Genomic DNA, 20,063 nt, shown 5'->3' with positions numbered 1-20,063 from the left:
AGTTTGTTCCTATAGAGCCTGAGGACGGACTGATTATGCTTATGTGCATTCTTTGTGTATGTTTCTATGTGCTATTAGGATATCTAATTGATATGTGTAGCATATATGTTCGTGTGCATGCGTTTGGGTTTCTTAAGCACTAAACTTTAGATATTGAGACTGATCACCTTAATATCAATTGTTTGGTGTGAACAGGGACCAAATATCGTCTCACGGATCTGAGCGAGGCATTCGGAGGAAAAATCTTAGGATCGAACCGATGGAAAGACCTCGAGATGGAAGCTTGGGTGCTGGTACCAGCAACATAAGTCAATACTATAGGTTTATGACCCTTACTGAGTTCCTCAAGAGTGGTCCACCTCAGTTTAATGAAAATGCCAATGCATTAGAGGCTGATCGGTGGTTTCAAGACGTGGAGAGGTTTTTATATACTCAGCACATACCAGAAGTGCAGTCGGTAGAAATAGTGACTTACATCTTGGAGGGAGATGCTCAGAAGTGGTGGCAGGAGTTATATCATACCTTGCAGATAGAGTTAACGGATATCCCTTGGCATAGATTCAAGACGAAATTTTACGGGAAATATTTCTTACATGCACTTCGCGTTGCAAAGGAGTTGGAGTTAATGCAGCTAAAGCAAGAGAATATGTCTCTTGCTGACTATACCCGTGAATTCGACAACCTGTGTCGCCTCTCAAAAGCTTGTCAAGGAAATCCAGTCGACTATAAAGCGTGGAAGTGTGCTCAGTATGAGAAAGGACTTAGGAGAGACATCTTCAACTATGTGTATCCGCAAAGGATAACGGATTTCACTGAATTGGTTAAGAAAAGTCAGTTCGCAGAAGATTACTCTATGAAGTTGGCAATACTACAGGAAGGCTATGGAGAGACAGCTCCAGATAGGAAACGCCGGAATGCAGCCGAATCCAATTGTTAGACCCGAGGTAACCATGAAATAGTAGTTGAAGTTTTAGCTACTTTGCATATCATTAATATGTATTATCCATTTGTGAAGCATGACAAGTTTTGATGATCGTGGAGTCCAAGCTAATGATTAGTCGAAGACTATTAGTTATTGAGATGGAGTGATACTTAGCTAACTTAGAGGAGTGGCTAGATTCTTGAAGGATAAGAATCAGAATGACGCAATGGAAGCAGAGTGGATTATACATAAGGAACTGGAACTGTCGAGAGCTATGCGGAGCTACCGTTTGAAATCCAGTGACATTAAGACTTTGAGGAAGAGGAATAGAGCGAATTCAACTGTTAGTTGCTAACGGATTAAAAGACGAGTCAAGGTGAGACCAAATTCCTATACGAGAGAGAGAGAGTTTTTGAGACCATTCTTGAAGATGTATCATAATTCCTACCTTAGAGAGAGAGAACGTGAGTTGCGACAAACCTAGTGCCCAAAAGCCGAATCAGCGTTGATTGCACCACAAGTGAAGACATCATTATAACCGGTGAAACTTAGGACCGAGTGAAGGGAGTACTAGAAGAGAGAATCGTCCAACTAAGTGTTCCCTTGCGAGAGTGCGCCAACTAATTTCCACGACTTAATCTAAAATTTCTTCTCCGGCCTACCTTGAAAACTCTATCTTGAATCTTTTCCTGTAAAAGCCCAAGTCATCGTTCTTCTGATTTTATTCCTTACTTGCATAAAGCTTACCTCTTTTGGAATAAGCTTGAACTCATCCTAATATAATTACCTATTCTTTAAATTTTGGAGACCTGCGGTGCGTGGAGTTGCCCTCTTGTGGAAGCTCGCATTCTTTTAAAGACAAATAGAACCTATTTAATCCGATATATCTTATTCTTTCTATTCAAGCTTTGATTCGAACTTCTCCCCTAAAATGCCACTAGGTTTCTCTTCTTGTGTATTCCATTAGTTCTGTACAACTCCGGTTAACTGTATACAAGACTTTCTTTTGATTTCTTGTGAACACCGTTCATGTTACTCGTTCGTCTCTTTGAACATAACAATTCTTTGAAAAATCAACTCGTATTGGATCTTGCGATGCGCGTAATTCTTAGATGCAATTATTAGAGTGACAATTCTTTAGAGCAAGACTTTTGAACATGAAAGTAAACTAGCGACATTACGAGAGAATTCAAAACCTTAATCCTCGCCGATCGTATCACTCGTGACTAAATAGATGCAATGAGGTGCACCGTGGGAATGAAATACCAAGATTTGATGAAAGCTTTCGAGCCTATATTAGTATCATGTATAAATTATAGCTGAACTGTAGTGATGTTGATTCCTTAAGAGCAAGACTTTTGGATACGGAAGATGAAGCATGTAAGTGTGCACCGTCAAGAAGAGTTTCAGAACTTTAAATTCTTGCCGACCACAAAGCCTATAATTAGTTTAACGCGCTAGAAATTCACCGGTTACATGGATACCTGAATGTGAAGAGAGCTTTTGAACTCCAAGAGAAGGATTAACCCTAAATCCAGTAATCAGAATACCCGAACTTATTTAACAACTCGGAATTAGTGCGATACATTACTAGAGGGGTCTAGGATACGTGTAAATACAACATCGTGAAGTGGTTACGGACTCCCTGAGTAAGAAGTTTCTAGAGAAATTCTTGGATATAAATTTTAGAGGAAGGAAGGCTAGGTAAGTTGGAACTTTAAATTGGATACCAGGGGTATAGCTAAAGGAGTCAAACTAAATCTATTGCAGTTTTAAAACAAGGCAAAGACGAAATGCAAGAAGCGTAAGGAGACGATAAAGACCTAACGAGGATGTCGAAGTTTGGTAAACAAAAGGGAACTAAGAAAAGATTTATATGCTTAATGCCGAAATAGAGATCGTAGAGTCAAGGACTTAAGGAGTGCAATAACGGTGATAAGGGGCTACTATGAGAACCGAAGTCGGTTGAATCAAGAAGACACCATGAGCGGGTTATATGTCGAGATCAGAAGTTAGAGTGAGAAACTGTTGTCCGAAGCTTACAAAGAGGATTTTGAAGTTACCTTGAGGTTTCTAAGACGTATCGCGATTCCAAGAAGATATTTTGAGCCGCCAGAAGTGAAGAACGAAGTAACAATTTATGTGATTACACGTTCGACGCATAAGAAAGAAAAGAGAGACCAATAGGAGCCGTACGAAAAGCTACAACCATCGAAGGGTCTACATTAAAGATAACAGAGAATAGCCATCAATTTCATAATAGGTTGCCGAGGACTAGGACAAAAGTTTATACTGTTAGAGAATCGTGGATCAAGTGACCAAGCCCATTTTACCCATCGGAGCAAACTACTTATTGAGGATATCAACGAGACTATACATTAGAGAAAAGGTGAGACTTTGCAATACACTAAACACCTCTGAATAAATCAGAAACTGGAACGTTGAACGTCTTAGTTCCTGAATTTGATAGCCGAGACTACGGAGACAAAGCTACGCAAATTTGAGTTAGGATTCTCATTATAAAAGCCGACAAAAGAGCTAGGCAGATTTAAGAAGAAGACTTCTCAAGTTGGAAGGAAGAGGATACCTATTTCTGAAGATTACTTCAATGAACTAGAGTTGGATGAGCAATCAAAAATAAGGAATTTAAAACCCGCTGAGTTAGCCCATTTCAATTTTTGGAAAGTATTAATAACCAGTGGCGTACCAAATAGTTTTCTGCCGTACCTTTCAAACCTATCCGACGTGCAGTGCTTCATATTTCGTAACTTCTAGAACACGCTTTCAAAACAAATCCGTGTCTTACAACCTAAGCCAGCTTAAATGGAAGGAGATGGATGTTTCGAGTGACGATGTAAGATTCAAGAAACTCTGAATATGCCGTAGGACTACCCACATCCCGCTAAAATCGGTAAATAATTAGTTAATAAATTGAATTTTAATTAGAAAAATTAAAAACACAAAACTAATATCAAAATAGGATAGAGCTCGTCGAAACGAGAATTGTGATATAAATTTCAAAAAATTTGGCCCAAAATTAGACCGAACGAGCCGAATCGGGTGGACTGGGCCCATATTGAGCCCAAGGCCCAACCCAACTCAGCCCAATTGAATAAAACAGCACCCCTTCCTTTCTTGGCCTTCATTTTCATGCTGAAACTCAGCATGAAGGGGGAAGAAGCTCTCTCACAAAACATTGAACTTTAAACCAAGATAACTTTTGATCCGGAGCTTCGATTGACGAGCCATTTGCGGCCACGCGTTTGTCTTTGAGTCCTCTTCAATTCTATCCAAACAAAAACGTATGTCTCTCTCTAATTCGTGCCCAGTATTCTGTTTCCCATTTATGTGCGAAATTGATTTGAGTTTTGAGTGATTTTGATGATTTTGGTGGTTTAGGTGCAATCTAACATTGGATAGTTGTTGAATTATACTCCAATCATCAATGGGTAAGGTAAGGAGACTCTAAATCCTTGTGGGTTATCCAATTTTGTGTACCTAGTGCTAATTCAGTGAATTGTGTAAATTAGATTGAAATTATGTTAGATTGAAGTTTGAATTGGTGAATTAGAACTTTTGGGAACAACTTTGGTGGCTGGATTTTTGGAAGTAGAACTTGTGAGCTTGCATTGTGGGGTTGCCCCGGGTTATACGTAAAAATCGGCCAAGGTATGGTTTAGGTTTCACGCGTTTAATATTTAAGGTGTTGTAAAAACTTAGGCTAGAGAACCATAGGTTAAGTTGAAAAGGTTGGATACACTAAATGATTAACTTCATGATGACATTGGATAGATTTATGATTGAGTTTGAATTAGAATTTATGAGCATGAGTAGTTGAAGTTATTGAATATGTGTTATTGAAATTGAGCTTGTGTTGGAATTTATGAGCATGAATGGTTGGTATTGTTGAGTATGTGTTCTTGGACTTATTAATGATGGCTTGATGTTGGCATATGTTAATGGAATTGATGGTTATGGCTTGTTTAATTGGTTGAAGTTGATTTATGATTGGTTATGTATGAATGAAGAGAATGGGTTAATGAATTTTTGAAATAGAAGATTATGGTTGAAAGGGGTGGATTGTTGAATAATATATGAGTTTTATGAATTGATGTGGATATTTAAGTGTTGGAAGATAGTATGAATGAGATGGAGTTTGTTGTGTGCTAACTGTGCAGGTTATATTGGTAAGGAATGTAGTTTTAGTAAGAAAATGAGGTTTGGCAAAATTTGGTAAAAAGTGATTTTTAATGAACTTTGATAGTCCATAACTTGCTCTTTAAATTTTGAATACAAATTACATTTGTTCTAAATTAAAGTGTGTTTAATAAGCTTGAGATTGATATAAAGTATAAGAAAAACGGAATTTTGTAGAGGAAGTTATGGACGACGGAAATTTGGTATATAAAACTATGATGCAGGTGTTAAAAACTGGTTTATAGTAGCTTTCTGGGCATTCCGCCCATTTTTTTTTTTTTGAAAAAACGCCCACCCACGCGTATGCGTGGTGTGGAATTTTGGCGACGCATGCGCGAGAAGCATGCGTACCCGTGTGTGCATATTCACGTGTACGCATGACTCACGCGTACGCGTGGATGCTGCCTGCTGCAAAAACCGGTTTTGACTATTTTAAGCCAAATTTTCACTTTTAAACCTCGATTTTCTTCCTTTTTAGACTTAAAGTGTAGTACTAAGTACAGTGGAAAAGCAAAGCTAGGAAAATAGGATAACTTGAGGGTGAAGTAAGAGGTAAATGATGGCGTACATGAAGAAGATAAGAATATTAAAGGAGCTTAATGCCAAGGCTTGATAAATTATGATATATTGATTATAAATATGAAATGGCTTATGAATGATATATGAGATACGAGTTTCCCTGGGTAACAGAACCGTGACTTGCCACCACGTGTTCCAGGTTGAATCTCAATACTCTGTTGACCCTACGTCGTAAGGGTGACCGGGCACGTATAAATTTTCGGGTATGGATAACCCCCATTGAGTGATTATATGATAAATGAATGTGAACTCTATGCATAGACACTTGGGGATGCGCGACGGGGGACATTCTAAGGTTTTTGGACTTGTCGGGTTGGCTGGATAATCGACAGATGGGCCCCATCAGCCATAGAACAGACATGCATCATGTGCATTTGTTTGTTTTGATTGCTATGCATTTCCTGAGTTTGCCTAACTGTATGTATATATATCCTGCTACCTGCTATACTTGCTACTTGCACTATCTGCCTATTACTTGTGCATGAATTTGTCTGATTGCTTGTCTTTGCTGAATTATGGATGACGGAGGAGTGGAGGAAGGGTGAAATGGTTTGATGTAGGTTAGGTTTAAGATTGAGTGAGTTTAGGTAGATTTAGTATACCTACCCCTATTTATGGCTTCTGTTTAGAAATTAAGTTTTATGTTTGTATGACGGAGTTCTAGGATTGCCTTTGGCATTCCCAGGACCTTATTTATTATACGCGTGGCACCTTTACCATGCTGAGAACCTCCGGTTCTCATCCCATACTGTGTTGTTATTTTCAGATGTAGGTCGAGAGGCTCCTCGCTAGGCGTCTGTATTTTCTGAAGCGGAGTAGTCTGGGACATTTTGGGTTTTATGTTTATTTATATATGTATATATGTACTTAGCTTGTTCTCCAAGATACTTGATTATTTTGTTCCTCATAGAGGTTACAGGAGAGCTAGGGTCCTTTTTCTGTACTTTGGGTATTCGGAATACTTATGTATATATATGTAAATATTCTCCGACCAGCCTTGGCTTCGCTGTCTGAGTCAGGAGCTCGTTTCACTGTATCCTTGGCTCTCTTTTCGTTCTTTTGCTTATTTATATCTATAATCTTTAGGTTTCTTAGCACCCAAGTAGTCCTGTTTCTTGAGCATTGCGCTTTTTATTTTGTGATTTTGTTTTACCCGTTTTTTTAAGGCTCCTAGTTAAGTATCTCTTTTCCTATTATTATATATATATTTCTATTTTTAGAGGTCATAATACCTTACTATCTCAGTCTTATGACTTAAGCATAAGATTAAGTATGGTAGGGTGTTACACCTCCACTATTCCATCATATGTCCCACTACTTACCATGTCATCTATTTTCTTTATCTCATTCTCGAACTGCAGAATTTTGTTATCCATGTCATCAAAGTTGTCCTTGTGCCATCTACCTAGAAGAGCTGTCAAAGCCTTCAATTTATCTGTGAAGTCTACCTCTCTCAAGCCCCTCCATTCCTCTTTAACCATTCTTAGAAAACCTTCATGAGTAAACCATGAGTCAAGACTTCTAAACGGTCTTGGGCCGCCTCGCATCTTTGTATCTTCCACAATCATCGGACAGTGATATGACAAACCCCTCGGTCCTCCTTTTAGTCGAGTCTCTGGACACTCCTCAATCCATTCCAAGCTGACCATTACTCTATCAATCCGACTATATAAACGTCCTCTAAACCATGTATACTTGCGGTCATTAAGTGGCAAGTCCACTAAGTGTATATCTTGTTTCCAATTCTTGAATTCTTCAGCAGCTACTGTTAAACTATCAGCGCCCTTTCTTTCCTCTACCTGTACAATCTCATTAAACTCCCCATGAAACAGCAAGGGACCTAACATAATCCAATAATATAGCTCAACTCTTCCCACACAACAATTTTCTCATCTCTAGCATGAGCACCATAAACCAAGAAAAATACGCAATTAAAATTATTCTTCAACAACACACATTCGATACACAACCACCTCTCTCTTTTATAACAGTTATGCATCTTAAACATAATTTCATCCCACATTAACAACAATCCACCCGATGTACCATCAAACACAACATATTTCCAACCCATACTATCGCACCCCCAAAGTCGTGCTACATCAAATCTAGTTACAGCATGCCTTTTAGTCTCTATCAAACCTAGCATATCAAGTCTAATTTTCATCTTTAAGTTCTTTATCATTCTCACCTTTCCATCCCCCTTAACCCCCTAGCATTCCATGAACTAAAAATCATTTTAAAAGATTATTACACACCTTATCTTTATTCTTGGGTCTGCATCGTCTTGCTTTCGCCTTTTGTGTTGCCAATCTTCTTTTTAGAGCATTTTCTTCATTCTGAGCTTGGAGTATCGCCATAATATCATCTTCTTCGTCGTATAAAATTGCACTGAATTCCACTACTAATTCCCATGTTCTTTTGTTCTCCGTCATTTGCTCCTTCGCTTTTGAACACTAATTGTCACCTGTTCCGCTATCATTTTCACTATCCAAGCCATTTATTATAGTCGCTCCAGCTTTATCCCCACCCTTCACCATACCCTTCCTGCCTATCATAGCATCTCTATGTTCTCTATGTTTATGACCAACACTTTCATGATCCACACGCTCCTTTGCCAAGGTCTTATTTTCAGTTCTACTGCCAGCGTCGTTCTCGCCCTCTATACTCGTGTTTCCAGTATCATCCCCTTCATCACTAGCATCCCCAGCCCCCTTCCCCCTGCCGATCATATCGACATCCTCTTCATCATCTCCAGAGCACCTTGTGACCATTCCCTCAACTTCCTCTACCACAGCTTCCTTTACGTTTAATTTGTTCCCAAAGACCATCTTATTCGACCCAGCTTCACCCTTTCCCAGCGCCACCGCACCAACAACTCCGTTAAGCCTATTCGCGTCATTGTCATCCACACAAGTCTCCATTCTTGAACGAAGCAGGCAGGCACTGACATGGAGTATCCAGGCGCTGGTCTCGCCCTTTGCCGCTCGTTCTTCTCTGTTACGGAAAGTCCATGGCTACTGTGCGAAATGACACCCCCATCGCCATATGCTTCCCTCAAAGCAGCTGCGCTAGGAGCGGGATTCCTTTCCCCCCTGAAGCCATGCACCACCCGACCCGGTCCAGATTGGTGCAGCCGAGTCTTCCCATTCGTGCCTCTTGTCCCAATGCTACTTGGATTAGGGCCTGATGGAGGTTTTTGGCCCAATTTGCATAAACATGCCCATATTATAATAACTTGTGTATCTGGCCCAGTTTTCATGATATTATGATTTGTGTTTTTTTTCCCTTATGGCTCCTTCTTCCAGCCCACCTGAAGTGTATTCAAAAACCCCAGATCTAGTTCTTTCAGAATCCTCTCCATCACTCATAATATCCTCTCCCATCAAATTAGCCCTTTCTTTAATTCCCTGTTGATATGAATTAGACGTTACCATTTTCGAAAGATTATTTTTGAATTGTCATTACTACACTCATTCAAAATTTCTTCTGAATTTACTATTCTGTCCTTGTCCTCTTCAATTTCCCTCATCACCATCGTTACCAGCTTCGTCGCCAGGTCCATGCATTCTAACTTGTCTGTTTGCCTTGCTGACTTTATAATCGTATCTTGAGAGTAACTTGTTACATCGTTATGTCATGGTTTGCTACTTGTTTTGCCAGCATCAGTCTTTTCCAACTTACATGCCAAACCATATGTCTCTTCTCCCACCTCTTCTCCCACCTCTTTTACCAACACATCAAAACTACTGAGCCCTATTATAATATGTATCCATTCTTTGATAGCGTCCAAAACACATGTATCGATTTGCACACGTCCAACACTAAAGGAATTACATGATTCTGTCAAATTATCACAGCCCACCACTTCACCCTATTGAGTTCCTATGATATTGAAAGTGTCCACCGACCAGGCATGCAAAGGAACTCCATAGCATTCTAGCCACACTCTTCTAGTTTCACTCCGCTTTGCCTCCTCCCATCTCTATACACTATGGAAGAATTGTAGAAGATTGTTCAATTTAAATGTGTAAGTTTCTTCAGTGCTCAACATGCACTCAAACGTCAGAAGGGCTTTATATGCATCAAGTTCTTGTATTTGGATAACTTGAGGCAGGTTTTTCGCAATCTTATCTTTCAAAGAGTTAAAGTCAGTGGCCTTTGTTGTCCCTCCTACTAGGCTTCTCTGCAACCAATCCAAGTTATCTTTTGCCACTGCTACTTCTATCTTTTTAGTCCACCCGTTTCCATTTGGATCTTATTCTTTTTTCTCCTTCCTGACCGTATTCAGACGCGCATCAATATGAGCCTCTTCACCTTGTGGATTCTAAACCATATTGTTCCGATTGTTTTCTCCTTTTCGTGACCTCTTCGTATCATAGACATCGGATATCCTCCGGTACTTCACTTCCCTTACAAACACAACTCTTTCTCTCAACCTCAATTGATTCATTTCCTTGATTACCTTTTGACGTGTACCCCGATAAACTTGGAAACAATATCAGAATCAAAACCGATCTTAAGATTCGGAAATAATATCAAAGCCACGTAGCTGACAAAGCCGTTCATAAGTCAAACACTATCCCCTGACCATTATCCACAATAACGGAACTCACTACCTAAGATATTGGAACAAGCAAACAGAAGAGGGCATCTCACTCGTCTATAAAACAAAACTAACTAGCCCTGGAGAAAATAGGTCACAGAACTCACTCTAGTTTTATTACTCTTCATTCTCTTATAACTCACATACTTACTTGAGCGTCGGAGTGCTTTGTGCAGGAAGATGTATCATCGGCCTCTCCAAATTTAGACGACCCAGTGGTAATTTCCATCCAGACAGGCGAGCTATTGGTAAGAAAAGTCCTTTTGGATCCAGGTAGTAGTGCCGATGTCCTTTTTTACACTACTTTTCTAAAAATGAAAATATCTGAAAAACTCATACAACCCTCATCCGGAGAATTGGTCGGATTCTCTGGAGAAAGAGTTCCAATTAAGGGTTACTAATGAGTCCATATTTTTCGATATATTTTAGCTTGATTTGAGTGGATTTCATCACATAAACCTACACTTAAGCACCATAATAGCATACTTTTGTGTTTGATCCCTAAATTGAACCTAAATGTGAAAACATGTATTTTTGTGCTTAAATTGAGCAATTTAATCCCACTTTTATTCCATTTGATGCCATGATATATTTGTTGAGTAATTTCATATCCTAGAGGCAAGAATGGGTTGGTAGAAGTAGAAGAAAGCATGCAAAAAGGGAGAAAACATGAAGAAAACAAAGGAGAAAAGCATCTCAGCCTGTGCCATGCACAGCTTCTGTGCCCACACACAGGGGTCAAAAACAGCACCTGTGCCCACGTACAGGTCTGTGCCCACGCTCAGGGCAGGGTAAAAATCAAGACCTATGCCCATGCACAGGCTGTGCCCATGCTCAGAACAGAATGGAAATCAAGACCTGTGTGGACGCACAGGTCTGTGCCCACGCACAGGAGGAAAATCAGCAAGTGTGCCCATGCACAGACCTGTGCGGACGCACAAGTACCAGTGCGTGCCTTCATTAAAAATACACGTGCACTCACGTTTTGGGGGCTTTTTGGCCCATTTTTGAAGGATTTGGAGCATATTTGAAGGGGGGAGCAACTATATATCATACCATACATTACCATACTTGATATAACACATTTTAGGAGTAGTTTTAGGGTAGTTAGCTTAGGTTTTCTCTCAATTTCATTAGGGTTTTAATTAGGTTTTCAATGTAGAATTTTATAGTTCAAGTTTTGCTTTTGGATTCTTGCTATCTCATTGTAAGTATTTCTTTAATTTCTCTTTTAATTACTACACTTGTTCTACACTTTTTCATATTTTCATTCCTCTTGTCACTATATACATAGTTTTGTAATTTTGGATTCCTAGTTGTTTAATTTGATGTTTGATGGCTTTTATATGTTTGTTTGAGTTGCTTTTATTAATTTTGAGCATTTATGATTCATAGCTTTCATTAATTTACCAATTTTGCCATGTTTTATGTTTATGCCCACTATGTATTTGATGAAATACCAATTTTGATTATGGGGTAATTTCCACCCCTTGGCTTGGGGGAAATGAGTGTATGGATTACTAGAGCCATAATGTCCAATATTTAGTGATAATTCTTAGGTTGTTATTTATTCTTATTCCCACTAACGCTAATTTGTTGCTAAGGTAATTAGCAAGCAAGCTAGGATTTGTGGGTTAAGAACACTTATGCTCATTTAACTTACTCTCCGATGTGAGGGTTGACTTAGTGAGATTAATCCGTCATAATTATCATAGTTGTAGTTATGGCAAGGAAGGGATTCCATAACTCATCCCAAGTCAAGGTTTCATTTATGTTTTAAACTACTTTTCCATCAATTTTGAGTCTTACTTGTTTATATTACATAATATTTCTTTTATTCCTTTATTGCTTGTTAATTGCAATTTTGTCTTGTTCTTTAATTCCTTTATTTTGTTTGCTCTAAATCATCGAAAACCCCTTTGCTCTCTTACAACCAAAATTGTGCACTTATTGGCATTAGTTCCTAGGGAAGACGACCCGGGAGCTAAATATTCTTGGTTAATTTGGTTTGAATAGTGACATATCTTTAGGAATTAAATTTGATTGATGATCAATGGTTGGGTTTGGACTATACTTGCAACGTCAATCCTATTTTTAGTGCGAAAATTCAAACCCATGCTTTTGGTCACTCATCAGTTACATATGGCTAAAAATGATGATGGGAGACCCCCAATTATCATGAACCGCCGTCATACAATATCTTATAGTTGACTGCCCCAGTCCTTACAATATTATTCTCGGAAGACCTGCTCTGAACGTGTTCAGGGTAGTAGTATCCACTTTTTATCTATGTGTTAAATTTCAGGCACAGGACGAAAAGATAGCGACACTCCACTCAGATCGCCAACAAGTCGGCAATGCTACAATGCAAGTCTAAAGAAGTCGGCTCCAGAAGAAGATTTCCAACAAGAAGTCAAAGCAATTCACAGCACAAATGAGGTACTGTCCCCAGCAAAGCCTGACCCTCGAGGGGACACCCAAGAAAGGCCTCAACCAGCAGACGAGCTCCAGAAAATCTCACTGACGACAAAACTAGAACAGGTCACATACATCGGCCAAGCACTAAAAGGAGAAGAAAGATCGGAGCTCATAAAAGTACTACAAGCCAACGCCGACTTATTTGCCTGGACCCCAGTGGACATGCCAGGCATAAACCCATACATTATTTGCCACAAGCTCGCCACTGACAGAACAATCCGACCTATAGCTCAAAAGAAGAGGAATCTCGGAGCAGAAAAATCAAAGGCAACCCTAGAAGAAACCGGAAAGCTCCTTAAAGCTAACTTCATCAAAGAGATTCGCTTCACCACATGGCTATCAAACGTGGTAATGGTAAGGAAAAACTCAGGTAAATGGCGCATGTGCGTCGACTTTACAGATTTAAATAAGGCATGTCCTAAAGATGCTTATCCCTTACCATGCATCGATAAGCTCGTAGACAATGCATCAGGTTTCAAAAGCTTAAGCTTCATGGATGCATACTCTGGCTACAACCAAATCTTCATGCATCCAGAAGACCAAAGCAAGACAGCATTTATAACTGAACATGGAAATTTTTGTTATAGAGTAATGCCATTTGGTCTAAAGAATGCATGTGCAACCTACCAATGACTGATGGACAAAGTATTCCGTAATCAAATAGGTCAGAATATGGAAATCTATGTGGATGATATGGTCGCCAAGACCACTCAAGAGAGGTCACACTGCGACGACCTTAGGGAGATATTCAAACAAATCCGAGCATACAATATGAGACTCAACCCGGAGAAATGCGCTTTCGGGTTACAAGGAGGCAAATTCCTCGGATTCATGCTGACCTCACGAGGAATTGAAGCAAACCCTAAAAAATGTGAGGCAATACTTAATATGGTGAGCCCTAAAACAATGAAAGAGGTATAACAATTGGTGGGAAGGGTAGCTGCACTATCTCGGTTCTTGCCAGCAGTGTCAAGCCAATCATACCTTTTCTTCCAAACAATATCAAAGAATAAGAAATTTCAATGGATAGAAGAATGTGAGAGAGCGTTCGCCGAGCTCAAAACCATTCTATCATCACCACCAGTGCTATAAAGACCAAAAGTCAGTAAACCTTTATACTTATACTTGTCCGTTTCTAATTATTCTATAAGCTCGGCTCTTGTCATTGAGGCAGGAAAAATACAGCAACCAGTATACTTCGTCAATAGAGTCATGCAACCAGCGGAACAAAGGTATCCGAGAATAGAACAACTGGCCTTAGCACTAGTAATAATAGCGAGAAGACTCAGGCACTACTTCAAAAGCCACACAATAATAGTGAGAACGAACCAACCATTAAGGCAAATACTGACAAAACCAGAACTCGCCGGACGTCTGACTAAATGGTCTATCGAGCTCTCGAAATTTGATATCCAGTTTCAACCAAGGTCGGCCCTGAAAGCACAGATCCTCGCAGACTTCGTTTCAGAACTGACCCCTGACGAGCCCAACAAGCCCTGGGAGTTGCATGTTGATGGGGCATCAAGCCGAGGAGGGAGCGGAGCTGGGATAATTCTAAAAGAAGGGGACAAAGTGATAGGCAAACAATCCCTTAGTTCAACTTCCCAGCAAGCAACAATCAGGCCGAGTATGATGCCCTCATAGCAGGACTCAAGCTCGCCCTGAACCTCCAAGTACAAAGCTTGATAGCACATTGTGATTCTCTCTTGGTGGTTCAACAAATTCGAGGAGAATTTCAGGTAATAGATCCCTTGCTGGAGTGATACTGGCTCATAGCAAAGGATCTTATTTCAAAATTCAATTCATTTATCATACTACATGTGCATAGGGAGAAGAACGTTAGAGCAAACATATTATCTAAACTCGCCGCCACTAGGGCGGACACACAAACATCGATGTTATCACAACTCACACTTAAAAAGCTTAGCATCAAACTATTATCTATAACAAACATTAACCACCTCCACGATTGGAGAACACCTTTTCTTGAATATATCAATGCAGGTACCATACCCAAAGACGAACTCAACCCGCCACACTTTAGGCGAAAAGCAAGTCTCTACACGAGCATAGCAGGAGAACTTTACAAGCGCGGTTTCTCACAACCACTGCTAAAATGCCTAAACAAAGATGAGACAAAAGAAGTAATGGATGAAGTTCATGAGGGCATATGTGGAAACCACATCGGCGGACGAGCTCTCACCACAAAGATCGTCCGAACAGGATACTACTGGCCGACCATGAAGAGGGATTGCATAACAAAGGTAAAGACATGTGACGACTGTCAGAAGCATGCCGCCATATCTATGAAACCAGCCGAGGTATTACACAGCATGGAGGTAAGTTGTCCCTTCAGCAGATGGGGACTCGATATCCTCGGCCCATTTCCAATAGCGCCAGGACAGGTAAAATTTCTTTTAGTATCAGTAGACTATTTCTCAAAATGGATAGAGGCACAGCCACTAGCGAGAATAACTGCAAAAAAAGTACGATCTTTCATATGGAAAAACATCATCTGTCGATTTGGAATACCGAAAGAAATAATAACAGACAACGAAAGACAATTTACAGATAACAAACTCGCATTATTTCTCAACAATTTCAACATACAGCATCACTTTAGCTCAGTCGAACACCCACAGACCAATGGGCAGGCCAAAGCTGCTAACAGAGTTATATTGCAGGCAATAAGAAAAAAACTCAATAACGCGAAAGGAGAGTGAGTGGAGTTAATCCCAGAAATACTTTGGAGTTACAACACAACAATACAGTCCACCACGGGCGAGACACCTTTCAAGCTAGTCTATGGGTCGGAAGCACTAATCCCTATTGAGATCGGCATTCCTACGCTGAGGGCCGAGTTATATGACGAACAACACAATACAAACGCGAGAAATGCCGAGCTTGATCTTAGTGAAGAAGACAGGGAAATTGCAGCTATCAAGCAGAAAGCTAAAAAACAATTGGCTGAAAGAAAGCACAACACAAGAGTGGTGTCGAGGACATTCGATGAAGGAGACCTAGTCCTCCGAAAAACAGAGGAAGCAAGGCGACCACCTTCACACGAAAAGCTCTCCGCCAACTGGGAAGGACCATTTCGGGTGGCAAAAGTACTCGGCCTGGGGGCTTACCAGCTCCAAACACTACTCGGCGAACCAGTATCTGGAAACTGGAATGTATCTTCTTTGAAAATCTACAGATCATAATTTGTACAAAATCAGCGAATGAAGGTACTCTTTTTCTCCCTTAGAGGTTTTTTCCCATATCTAAGGGTTTTACCTAAGGAGGGTTTTAATGAGGCCGGACGCCAAAAATTTGATATCATCAAATACAAACAACAAATTATAAATACCAATCTATGTTTTCAAATACTAAACACTGTTCAAAGGACTATGTTCGCATGCATGCTATCAAAACAGTTAACCAAAAGCCGACTACAAACGCGGCCAATACAAACCAAATGTCATCAAAAAGTCTATCAAAATAACAAACTACACATAAGCAACAAAAGATATGAAAATTCAGGAGGAAGGAGCATTCTCGTCGTGATCCTTCACCGTCCCATCCACATCTAGCTTCCCATCGATAACAACCTTTGTCACATCCAGACGAGCACAATAAAACTCAGGTGCCAAGACAGCAACCTGACTAACAGCTCGGTCGAAGCCTGAAGCAAACATTTCCATCCCCAACTCCTCCAATTCGTGAACCCAGGAGGTCAACTTCCCTTTAGCCACATCACTATCCTTAATATCAAATTGAAGAAGTCGGATATGGTCTCTGAGACGGGTAACCTCGTCCGCAGCCGACTTCATCTTTGCTGTCACGTCCACAATTACTTCATCATTCTCCTTCGAAACCCTTTCCATAGCAACATCTTTTTCCTTCAGCAATCTCTCCAACTCGGTAATTCTTCCCATGGCAGCCTACTGCTCAACCCCAATCAACTCAGTGGTGCGACCGACGCACATCAGACGTGACGCAACAATCTACAAATAGCGGCACAAACAATATGAACAAAAACAACAAATACAGAAAGAAAAGAACACCACTCAAATACATAAATGAGCCGACCTGAATGAACTTCCCCATACCATCCATACCGATGCGACGTGTCATGAGCATATCACCTGGGTATTGGGAAACCCTGTCCGAGAGCTTAGCAATGGGAAATTGCTCGCTCCACAAGGAATGAGAGCTCGAACCGGCAATAAAACCATGGAGTTTCTTCTGCCAATCAAAAACAGATTTGCTACCCCCAACCACTTCTCTGTCACACTCAGATATAACTTCTAAAGACTTATCACCATCGTCTCTTTGTCTCTTATGCGAAGAAGCCGGCCATGCAGTCGATTGAGTAGCCTCCCCACCACCATCCTTTGGCATCTTAGAACCACCGGCATCCCTTTCCTTTTTCTTCTTCATAAAAGATTGAAATCGGGAGGGGTCAAGGAGAGGAACTCGTCCACCTGCACAGAACAACAACGGTCAAAATGAACAAAATATGCGAGAAATAAACACAACACAGCCAAACATTACCTATATACGATTTTAAACCCTCCATATCCCCTGAATCGTAATAACGAAGTAAATCAGGAATAGACAACAACACCCCATCAGCAAAACTCTCCACCAGAAAATCTATCAACCACTCATCTTCCTCACTCTATTCGACAGCCTCAAGAATCTGACATGGTTCGGAGCACCAGTATAACGGAAACCTCTCTATCAACTTGTCGTCCAAATAAAAGGGATACACGGCCTCCACTGACCGTACTTTCACAAATAGCAACTTAAAATTTTTGGAAGAAGATTTATAAAGCAGAAAGAGAGAACGACCAGGATAGCTACTCAAACATACCCACAACCCCTTGCGAACCCCTTTAGATTGAAATAAAGAAAAAAAAATACAAAAAGTGAACAGGGAACAGAGAGAAAGCCATTAAGCATTGGAAAGCGCGTAAAACGCCCACGAATTAGGATGTAACTGTGAAGGCGTGCAATTTAACTGAGTCAGAACATCACACTCAAACGAAGAAAACGGAAATCTAACATGAAGCTCAGTAAGACAAGGCGCATAAAAATAGAAGTACTGCAAGTCCCCCTTTTCTCACAAACCCTATCCTCACCAGAACAGGGGAGAAACTCAACAACCACACCTGAACCTTCCTTCACAACATTCAAACCCCGAAGTTCGCGTATCAAATCAATACTGACAAACAATGAGGATCGCGTCCTCACGTCATCATGTACCCAGTGATAAGGATCATCCTTATTTTCTTTAAGCACCTTCTCCTTCTCTTTCTCTCTAGCCATTTTAGAAATAGAAGAAAAGAAACAACTAAGGGAAAAAAGACAAACCTTTAGAAGTCATGGTAAAACTCAACCAATAGTAGAAATTTGAAACAGCAAGTGTAAAGTTCCAAAACGAAGAAATGATATTATTGCAAACCCACTAACTTAGTGGGTAATTCAATTCATAACCACTTAGGGCGTAGAAAACCCAAACAGCAACAAGGCGCATTTAACGCGACACGTATCACAAGAATAGAATAAACGGCAGAGTCCCTCAAAGCTTTTCCAAATTCTTTTCCAAATAATTCTTTACGACACAAGGAAAGCCCAACAACAAAAAAAAAACACACAAAAACAAACAAACACACAAGAAGGCAATTATAAAGCTCGCCTACCATTTTCACACAATGCCAGCCGAGCTTGGGGGCTATGACGTGTACCCCGATAAACTTGGAAATAAGATCAGAATCAAAACCAATCTTAAGATTCGGAAACAATATCAAAGCCACGTAGCTGACAAAGCCGTTCATAAGTCAAACACTATCCCCTAACCGTTATCCACAATAACGGAACTCACTACCTAAGATATCAGAACAAGCAAACAGAAGAGGGCATCTCACTCGTCTATAAAACAAAACTAACTAGCCCTGGAGAAAACAGGTCACAGAACTCACTCTAGTTTTATTACTCTTCATTCTCTCATAACTCACATACTTACTTGAGCGTCGGAGTGCTTTGTGCAGGTGCTCCCACCGGCGTGTTTCAGAGTACTGAGGTTAATCTGCAACACTGTCCCTAGACGACGTATAGCTCAACCAAGGACTCGAGCAACCACTCGGAGATCATACACCTCAGCTCTCTCAAGACGGAACACCTTTAATGCTCCTCCCTTCGTAGTATATCCTGTGAACGCAAAAATGTATATATTATCGCCTTTTTTTTACGTGATAAATATATGTTATTTATGCGCCCTATCCAGTTGAACAACCGAAACAATTCTCTCTTTGAGATGTCTTCAGGAAGGTTATCCACAAAGACGAAAAAAACTCATGCTCTAACCGTCGATATTCTTCTCGATTCCAAATTCTCGGATCTTTGTCATGTTCCCTAACTCTACTCCTCTCTGTGTTTCACACCCCCCCCCCCTCTCTCTATCTCTCATCTTATAACATATCAAAATCTAACTCTTCAATTCATCATCCAATACGTATAATGTATATTATTATTGAATGATTGATGATTAATTTAGAAAAATATCAGGCATCTAATTATAGGGAAAATTTGTAAGTTTATTTAAAGAATGATACATTGGAATCTGAATTAACAAAAGTAAACAATAATAGAGGGTTGGAGATAGCTTACATTTTCTACATGGTACTAATTACTATCATTATAGAAATTGTCAAGCTTGGATGCATGCACGAACCAAATTATATTACTATATTGTGATTTGTGAGGTTTGGTGGTGGAAGCGTTTAGGGGATTTGGTGGTTCTGTTGCAATCTAAAAAAAAAGGTTTGGACTGAACAAATATATTTATTTATACAAGATAAAAATAAAATTGGATTGATTTAGTTCTAATTTGAAAAAAAAAATAATTTTGAATTGAATTAATTTAAGTTTCAAAACATTTTAAATTTTAATTTAAATAGAACACTAAATTTAAATCAATATTAGACTCATTCAGTCATTTGGTTTAATTTTTTAGGATGAATTACAAGTTCCCACCAAAATTTGTATAGATTTTATGATAAAAAATATTCTATTAAAATTAATTATTATATTTTTTATTTTTTACGGTACCTTTCAATTCAATATTATGTATTTATGTATATTTATATATATTATCTTTATAAGTCTACTTTTTTTTTTCGCTTGGGTTAATATAAGTCTACTTTTATATATTCTATTTAAGTAGGTGGTAGACTTTCCTCTTTTCTTATTTTGTAGATATTTTTGTTTGATCTCAAATTTTTGAAGAATAAA

General features: G+C 39.6%; 2 protein-coding genes across 2 annotated transcripts; both read left to right on the top strand.

Moving 5' to 3' along the window:
* The first annotated feature begins 259 nt into the window (after positions 1 to 259).
* On the top strand, positions 260 to 937 carry LOC148550160 (uncharacterized). The gene has a single exon (XM_088493417.1). It carries the CDS (start codon positions 260 to 262, stop codon positions 935 to 937), a length of 678 nt encoding a protein of 225 aa, XP_088349543.1.
* Positions 938 to 13,454: 12,517 nt separating this feature from the next.
* Positions 13,455 to 15,988, top strand: LOC148550159 (uncharacterized). Its single transcript, XM_088493416.1, has 5 exons — positions 13,455 to 13,596; positions 13,957 to 14,409; positions 14,787 to 15,121; positions 15,395 to 15,466; positions 15,554 to 15,988. The coding sequence occupies exons 1-5, from the start codon at positions 13,455 to 13,457 to the stop codon at positions 15,986 to 15,988; spliced, it is 1,437 nt and encodes a 478-aa protein (XP_088349542.1).
* The last annotated feature ends 4,075 nt before the right edge of the window (positions 15,989 to 20,063 follow it).

Source organism: Arachis ipaensis, chromosome B7 (genome assembly GCF_059453495.1).
Source record: "Arachis ipaensis isolate K30076 ecotype BB chromosome B7, ASM5945349v1, whole genome shotgun sequence".
NCBI classification, from domain to species: Eukaryota; Viridiplantae; Streptophyta; class Magnoliopsida; order Fabales; family Fabaceae; genus Arachis; species Arachis ipaensis.
The sequence above is the reverse complement of the archived record's forward strand: the minus strand, read 5'-3'. Positions and strand labels throughout refer to the sequence as shown.